This window comes from Buceros rhinoceros, unplaced genomic scaffold (genome assembly GCF_000710305.1).
Source record: "Buceros rhinoceros silvestris isolate BGI_N320 unplaced genomic scaffold, ASM71030v1 scaffold2135, whole genome shotgun sequence".
NCBI classification, from domain to species: Eukaryota; Metazoa; Chordata; class Aves; order Bucerotiformes; family Bucerotidae; genus Buceros; species Buceros rhinoceros.
This window is the reverse complement of record NW_010411034.1, coordinates 35,310-44,440: the sequence shown is the minus strand read 5'-3', so window position 1 is coordinate 44,440 and position 9,131 is coordinate 35,310. Positions and strand designations below refer to the sequence as shown.

Sequence of the window (9,131 nt, the reverse complement as noted above, 5' to 3'; positions counted from 1 at the left end):
CCCTACAGCAATCTCGGCAGCTGCTGGGGTTACTTGAGGCTCGGAGTGTGCAGGTACTGATGTGTGATTCTCCTGAAGGCACTCTGCGGATGTTTCAGACACCGGATCTTGAAAGCTGCTGTCTTTGGTCATTGGGATGCCTCCTGCACCTTCCGAAGGAGTCGGCAGGGTACTTTCCAAAGAAACCCTGTCACGAAACGGCTGCTGTAACTGAAGATCATCCTCTGCACACGCTCTGCTGCCAGAAGGTTCAGCAACAAAGGACACACAGGATGCTGGGATACACCCCACCGGTGACTGCCCGCTGGGCATCTCCTCAGAGACAGGAACGTAATCTTCAATTACATCTTCAGATTCTTCTGCTGTGTCAACAACCACTTGGTTATTTGAATCAGATTCATGGCCTTCATTACTACCAGGCAGAAAGGATTTGGGAAGGAGTATCTGTCTATCCTTTGATTCCCCTTCTGCTGCTTCACTGCCTGCTGCTGCCAGTATGCTCATTCCACCACAACTGCTTGCCAGGACATCAGCCACTGATGCGTTCCTGATGTTACGTTCTACTCCTGTCTCAGATTCATCCACACATTCTTCTGACATATCTAGCTCATCACCAGTTTTTGCTGTATGGTCAATATCAGAATATTTTCCAACTTCGGCCAAGGCACTAGTTTCTTTTAAGCTTTCTTCTGTCCTGTCAGGCAGAGTGAAATCCATGGGAACCACATGCATTTGGGAGGTTGCTATTTGAGCTGTATCAGTTGGTGTTCCTTGATGGCTTGCAGGAGTAAAACCTTCACGGAATGTGTCTTTCGGATCTAAGGACATCACTTCACTGGTAATTTCAGCCAACTCAGCTGGGTCAGTAACAAGTTTACTTTCTAGGCCATATTCTTCCAAAACTGCAAACTCAGGAGTCTGCCGAGTATTAGAAGAGATTAGTTGAAAGGGTTTATTGGTCTTTCCCTGTCCAGAGTCCTGGAAGCTACCTTCTTCAGAATGCATCTCTACCTTCTGCATTACTAACTGGCACCTTGAATCAAAATCTGCCTCCTTACTCACATTTGACCATGCATGGATTAACTGACTGTCTTTGTCTTCAGACTCCACCTCAATTTGAGAAGACGGGATAGAGGCATGCTTAGCTTCATACTCCTGGCACACGTCAGGACTGCTTGATGGCTCTGAACTATTGTCTTGGTCATAGTGACTTAACAGATCAGGATTTTCACCATCTGATTTCAAAGTGACGATCTGCTCAGCATTGGTCCACAGATCAGGTTCCACTGAAGACAGCTGATTACTTTCTTGTGTGTTATCCTGTAAAATATCTGGTACAATTGTAGCTTGAGGAACTAATGCACTCCACTTTGGACTTGACTTCTCTGTCATTTCAAAAGATAAGTCTTCCACAGCGAAAGCTCCTGTCAGGGACTTATGCACTTCTAATCTTTCACGGGTGTCCCATTGTTGTTCTTGAGGAACGAGCTCTGCCTTTCCCTCGTTTTCACTTGGTAGATCCAGTACAGTGATTTCTTGAACTGATGTATTTGGCACACCTCGTTCCTCATCTGAAAAAGGATTCCGTGGACCCAGTTGGTTTCCTTCATCTGTAGGGAACAACTGCTCTTTCAAGTCCCTTTCTTCTTTATTCAGTGTTAAAGGATCAAATTGTTCGAACTGTAAAGTGTCTTGATTTATTAGACTATCAGGAATATTCACAAGATGCACTAACTTTTCATTTTCTTTTTCATCACAGTACAGAAGGGAAGGCTGATTCCTATCATTACCTGCATTAGTGAAATGTTCTTCTGTTAGTTCTTCATCTTGTGAGGGTGATCCCCAGGAGTTCTCATTACTATTTGTTAACTGGCTTGTTGCAGGGTGACTTAAAACAGAATACTGATCTTCCAGTTGCTTTTCCTCACAAGGTCGTGAATTCCACCATCCTGAACTATCATTTGGTAACTCAGGTGTTCCTCTTGTGGATTTGGCATCAGCTCCCAAACCAGCTTCCAATGGCACACTCTGCATACCTACAGCATTTGACAAATACTCTTCTTTATTACCAACAGCAAAAGTGCGTGTAGTATCTTCATTCATTTGATACAGAACTGAGTCTTCTCCGCTACCTGTTTTTCCACTGAAAACATCCTCCTGAGCTTTCTTCTGCAGTGTTTCCCAATAACATAAATATTCAGAACTCTCCTTATGCTCCACTTCAGACAGGCCCTCCTGCAATACCTTCCCAGCTTTAACTGTTTCGGGATTTTCATTGAGGGTGCCTACCTGCATCTCCTCTCCCACCTTATTCTTTTCAACTAAGTTGTCTTCATATGCTTCAGGACTTGTTGCATTAGATTGAGCATAATCCCCTCCAATTTCAGACACTTCGAGCTGTTTGTTTTCATACGTGGAATCTTCATGAATCACTTCTGGACATGCCTCTGAAAGCTCTGAATCCTCATTTATGTCAGGACTTGATAAAGACGATACAGTATCATCATCTACATGGGCATTCCAAAACTCTAAGCTTTTGGGGACTTTGTTCTGTTCAATGCTTGTTTCAAAACCTTCTTCACATTCATTACCAAACTCATTCCTTTCAGAAGCATGGTCAAGATTTTTATTATTTTTAGTATCCCACATATACCCACTTCTTTTGTGATGACTGGCAGCTGGAAGGTCTGCCCACACATTCACAGATGCATCACTTAAATCAGGACTTGTTCCACTTGAGTGTGCATAATCATTTATTGAATCACTCCACACACTATCTTCTTCCAAATAACTTTTGATCCGTATATCCTTTGAAAGGCTACTCGTGGTGTTTGCCATGTCAAGGACTTCACTTGCCTCGGGACTTGTTCCGGGAGATGGCAAATCTTCACACGGCTCTGAATTCCAGGCAGTTTGGGGAAAACTGTCACTAAGCGTTAGACATGGCTCTCCACAAAGATTATTATCAGGTTCTAAATTTCCTGAGCTTTCATTTCTCCCACAATCTATTTCATGTGAAAATGAATTTTCCACCACAGACATTTCTGTAATGTTAGGAACACTGACATATCCAGAAGAAAGACTCTTAAACTGATCTGCAAAAGGCTCTTCATCAGTCCTGTTCAGTTCTGAGCTATTTTTGGAAGACACTAACTCAGAAGTACAAACACCTGGATGGTTAGGAACCTCTTCATGTAAGCTCTCTTTCACTTCTCCCAGCGCTTCTTGTGACTCACTCTCCAAGGGAATAGGTGTGGCTAGGCAACAACCACTCTCTCCAGAGTCATTCCAGATGCCTGAGCTTCCAGACATTTTAGAAGAAATATTTTCAGGATTATCACTACCCTTATCAGAACTTTCAGAGACACTTTCCATCTCAGGACTTGTTGCATCTTCTATCACTGTAGTTTCCTTGTCAGCTTTCTCAGAAAGCAGCTGTGACGTTTCACTATAATTGTAATTCTGTAGTCTGGAGTCATCAAAAGATTCATAATTTCTGCCTTCCTCAGAAGCACTTGAAGAACATTCTACGTGATTCTGCAACAAGTCTTTCCTCTCCTCCTGACTATCTGGATTACTTTGATTGAAAAATGTCTCACTCTCCAAGGCTAATGCTTCCAAACTAACACTATTTCTTGAGTTTTCTGGGGAGCTGGGAACTTCAGTTGTTGACCTGTTTTCTTCTGAATCTGCGTTACATGAGGATTCACTGTCCTCTTGCACTGGCTCATTACAAATGTCACTAATCATTTGCTGTTTACTTGTCTCATCTGTTCTCTTACACTCATCTTTTCCTTCCGGAGAGATGACAATGGCGTTGTCCCAGCCCTCCTCACAACCCTGCTCACTCTGTAAACCCTGTGAGTTCACCTGCTGCAGTGAATCTGGGCCATCCACCTTGTCATCAACATCAGCAGGGATTTGTGCTGCCACCTTACTGATTATTTCACTTCCTAAGTCACATATATTCAGACTGAAACCATTCCCAGTGTCTGAAGTCGGCTTAGATGTGTCTATATCTTCTATAGGAACGTTGCTCACCGTTCCTACATTTTCAGCTGCAGTCTGTCTAGTATTTAATTCGTTCTGTGGTGGTGATAAGTCATTCACTGTTTGATTGTATACCGGTGTTATTATTCTGGTTTCAGATAGAGAAGAATTGTTTTCATTGGTATGTATCTCAGTTGAAAAATATTGATTGGCTGCTTGTTCCGAATTAAGGAAAGGCTTAGCAGAGGCAGAAAGAGCAGTAACTTCAGAATTTCTTTCTTGCAGCTGTGTGACATTGTTTAGAGGAGTGTTCCAGATGTCTGCATTCCCAGCACTTGAAAAAGGCATGTTTCTAGGAGATAGCGGTTCTTTATTCTCTTTCTCAAGCAGTTCTGGCTCAGTCAAATTTGTGTTTATTAATTTATCAATAACTGTTTCTTCGTCAAAATCTTTGTCCTCATCTTCTCTTTCATCTTCCACATATGTAGGTGATATATATGAATCAGATGTTGAATAATTGGTGTCTGGTGGAGAAACAACTAAAGCTTCACCTATGTTTGATGAGCTACGGTCTGAGTGTTTGTACAAGAACGTATCCTCCCAGGGCACCACTACGCCTGTTACTTCCTTCCTGATGTTTTTATCATACATATTCCAGATCTCTGTATTTTCAAATTGTTTTGGTCTGTGTTTAGGGTCACCGAATACCGTATTTTCTGTGTTCACCTTGGAATTATTTTGCATATTGTTGAAAACAGAATTTGCATTTTCAGGTTTTCCATATTCCCCTACTGAATAATAACTTTCTTTATCCCAGACTTCTGGAGATACCTGGATAGCTGGATTTTCAGTCTCATTGTCCACTGTGATTTCTGAGGAATCTGGTAAGCTTGGTTTTGATATGGCCCAGTCCTCAGGAATATTCACTGAATTTTTTCCTCTATCCGGTTTGGGCATGTTCCATACATTTTCTGAGGATCTAGCAATATCTCCTGCATCAAACCTAGCCCAGACTTCATGAGAGCCGCCAGCTAATTGACTACCTTTCCCTTCACCACTACACCACGTATCTGACATGGTAAGAGTCGGCTGACTAACCTTCCACTGGTCAGTAAAGCTCTCCAGTTCTTGCTTTGTCTCTTCTAAAGAAGCAGTTGGCAAACACAAGTGTTCACTGTTTTTCTCTTGGTCGTCATGACTCCAATTGTCTTGTTTAAAAGGATTATCCCACAGACCTGCTCTCATGTATTCCATCTGCTTTGGCTGTTTTTGGAGGAATACAGAATCTGAGGCTCTTCTATCAATATGTTCTCGTAGCAAGGGACTTTCTTTACAATCCTTCCATAAGACAGGGCTCTGAAATACAGACTCTTGCTCACTTGAGCTCCATATATCAGCATTTCTGGATTCTAGGTCAAAGCCATCCCACCAGCTCCCATATCTGACACGGGACTGAGAATAATTTCTGTCATCTATTTCATTAATTTTTTTAATGACCTCTTGTGGGAAAAATAAAGGCTGCCCATTATCTAATGGTGAAGTTTCTACAAGACTGTTCATAGGAGTTGGTGGAATTCTTGAATCAGCAGATTTTGACATTTCTGGTGAAGAAGAATCATCTTCAACTAAATCAACCAAACTTGAAATTTTCTCAGATGTTTCTCCTGGCTTCTCATCAAATTCAGCTAAATTGTCTTCCTCATTTGTTGTCATAAGTAAGTCAGCTGAATAATGTGCTGTGTCATTTTCTAGCAGATTTGCCTCATCAAGTTCTTTCTGCACAGTGAGTTGTTGTCCTTCTGATGAATCACTATTAAGGAAATAGTCGTCTGCTGGGGAACAATCAACAGATCGAGAAGATGACTCGGATGGAGCTGTAACCACAGGTGCTAGATCAAAATTGAAAATGTCAAAGTTATCGCTATTGTCTCTAGACTGAGGTTTTTGTTCTTCAGCTACTGCTCCTTCAGGAATAGGGCTATAGGAATCAAAGCCAGGCAAAAGACTGTGATGGGAAGCAGCACCTTCTGCAACAGGGCTGTCATCACTAAGGAAAACAGAACTTTCCTTGGAGGACCGGCTGCTTCTAATGGTAGCCAATCCACTGTCTGGACTCACAAGGTCTACATTAACATCAACGTGGGCTTGCACAGATCCATTCAGATCTTGAGGGTTCTCTATAAAATTGGCAGAACTGGGCTGCGGTTCTACATCAGACCCATATAACTCCATAATACCAGAAGATCCTTGTGAAAGTGGAGCACTTCCAGCCACAGCTTCAGTAGAAGAAGTTCTGCTGTTCGACACCATTTCTGATTGCCTTCTATTTATAACTTCCTTAACTAGAAGACAAATTTGATCACAAGTCACCAAAGAATTTTCTTGATGATAGATAAGAATTTGGTCACATCCACACTCTACAGGATCCAGCTCCAAACAGGGATTCTGACATTCTTCTAATTCACAGCAGATCTGTTGAAAAAGGATATTTCAAAAGCCATTGCAATCATGGGCATTAGGGCACAGATTGACTACTTCACCATGTAACACAGGCATGCCTATCTATTCCTATGAATCTATTTCTTGACCATTTTATGTTACAGCCTTATTATGGTCCCTAAATAGATGAAAAATTAACATAGAAGATCAATTCCGTATATATATATTACATAATTTGTCAGAATATTTACTTGAAATTACACCATTTGACTTTCAAGTTCATTAGTAAATGAAAATCCAAATAAACCTCTAGTTATTGCCTTAAGAAATCTGGGTAAAATATGTAAGGTTACATAAGAAAAGTATTTCTAGAATGTGATAATTAGATTCATAAAATCAATACATTTGTATTAACCTTGAAAGCAATAGAGACATTTAGCCACCTGTTCCTAAAATCAGAAGTTTTTAAAATGGAGAAAAAGGTTCAAAAAGCTGCCATGAGATTATTTCTTCCATTTGGGAACAAATACAGAAAAAAAAAATGGAGAGCACCTAGCTTTGGATAAATGAAGGTCTTTAGCAATAACACACACAAAGATGAATTATGGTCATTACCACTTACAATGTGTTTACTCATCCCTCACTGCCAAAGACTCATTTTTGTAGATCACAAAGAAAACCAAGACAAAACTAGCTAAAAAAAAAAAAAAATCATTTATTTCTTGTAACCATACACTTTTCCTATTAGGCTGGTCTGAACTAATCATAAATATCACCAGCTTTCATTATGCATTGTGTAAATAATCCAGCCATTTCAAATAGCAACGACTCGTTGCTACTTTTTGACCTCACTTAATTATTCAACATTTTGGTATATACAGCTTAAAAAAAAACCCAAACCATTTTTTTCAGGACAGACATTATTTGATTCTCACTTACCTGATTGCCTATCTCCAAGTTTTCCGAGTATACAGCTATCTGTTGTTTTGTTTTCTTCTCATCTGACAAACCGTTGGCCAAAATGACAAGTACATCAAACCCATATTTATCTATGAACGCTTTCAGATGTCCAATGAGACTCCTGTGTAACACACAATCCTGAAATATGGTAAGAAATTAAAATAAATGTCAGCATCTTTTCCTTGCTCTTTCTCTACAAATCTGTGGTGAAAAGAGCCAGAAACGTTAATAAGCATCAGTGCCTGTAACTGGCAACAGAATTCCAACCCATTTGTCAAAACAGCTACTACTTACAGAAACAGCCAAGAACCAGTCTCACAGCACTGCAATGGACTTGGATTTCTGAGGAATGCTAAAATACTAAATGGAGGGGTTTTGTTCTTGAAACTGCTGCTGAAACAGAATTCTTACTTGTTCCTGCTATTTGCTTTTGCAAGGCTTCCTAAAAGTATTGGGCTACTGTTATTTCTTGAAAAACCCTGGGGCTTTTTTTTGTTAGAAAAGTAAAAATACTTTATGAAATTTGTCATGTCAATATTTCATTGAAAATACATTAAGATATTAGTAGTGAGCTGCAAAATCATGCACTCAAAAGGAAATTTTATATGCTAACTTAATTTTGCAGCCCCTTTATATGTATCCACTATGACAAAACATGATTGTACATCATTTTACTACTGTTTATCCCTTTAGAATCCTTTATTCTTGCTCCTTGAATTCTGCGCAAATCTTAAAAAAAATAATCCCCCAAAATAAGGTCAGAGTAAGACAAACTAGTATATATATAAAAAAAAAATGCCTATTTCACACACCCCCCTCACCAAATAAACAGGAGGTAAACACTGCATTTGTCATTCCTATTCTCATTTATACTTGGACTAGCCCGATGTGGGATTACCTAGATTATGGAACATGAACCATATATCCCATTTTCTCACCTGGGGACATAAAGCAAAAAGTGTAACTGTCTCTCTTCAGCCCTCAGTTCTGATAACTTTCAGTGAACAAAGTATCTGAATTTTTATTTTCTCCTTTATGTTTCTGCTATTTGTATTTGAGATAATTTTTTGACATCTTCTAGCTAATAGTTCTTCTGATGCTGCCAAGCTACACTGGCCCTGAATAAACAACAGTTCATCATGACACAACACAACTGCATATGCAGATTGGCATGTTATTCCTGCATCTGTCTCCTACCTAACAAATTACTGTTTTGGTTACATATATACAAATACTATTTATTAATCTACTCAAATGTGTCCACAAAATGTGTCTCCCTCTCTGTAAGTTAAACTTAAACATAAAAAATGTTTGTCAAAAGCTTTGGAAGTACATTCTTTTCCAAGATGAGAGGTGAAGTTCCACTTCAATGTTCACACAGCACCTAAAAATGTGTTTTATGTGAAATTCAAGCAGAATTATGCACAAGCAAAAGTCAGCTGTCAGTTCATTGCTGGACATTCGGATATGAAATCTGAACAGGGGGTTATGAGGAATTATGGTGAATAAGGTTTGAACGTCCAAATTACTAACATTTTTCTGAAGACTCAAGCATTTGCTATATTAGAAAAAGTACCAAAATGTGCTTAAACATGGAAAAGTTACTTCATTTATCCTGCCTAACTGCCTAACTGCAGTTGCACCATGGTTTAACCCCAGATGGCAACTAAGGATGACTCAGCCACTTTCTCACTCCTTCCCTCTCCACTCCCAGGTGGGATGGGAGGAGAATCAGCAAAAAA

At 39.8% G+C, this 9,131-nt stretch overlaps 1 protein-coding gene across 1 annotated transcript in view; it reads right to left on the bottom strand.

Annotated features, from left to right (window-relative positions):
* PRUNE2 (prune homolog 2 (Drosophila)) overlaps positions 1-9,131 on the bottom strand; it is a gene marked incomplete at its 5' end in the record, with an annotated part of 87,831 nt that overhangs the window by 44,062 nt on the left and 34,638 nt on the right. Inside the window, 2 exons of the mRNA XM_010135847.1 lie at positions 10-6,462; positions 7,369-7,527. Coding sequence (XP_010134149.1) covers positions 10-6,462; positions 7,369-7,527 — 6,612 coding nt within the window. The remainder of the gene's footprint in view (positions 1-9; positions 6,463-7,368; positions 7,528-9,131) is intronic.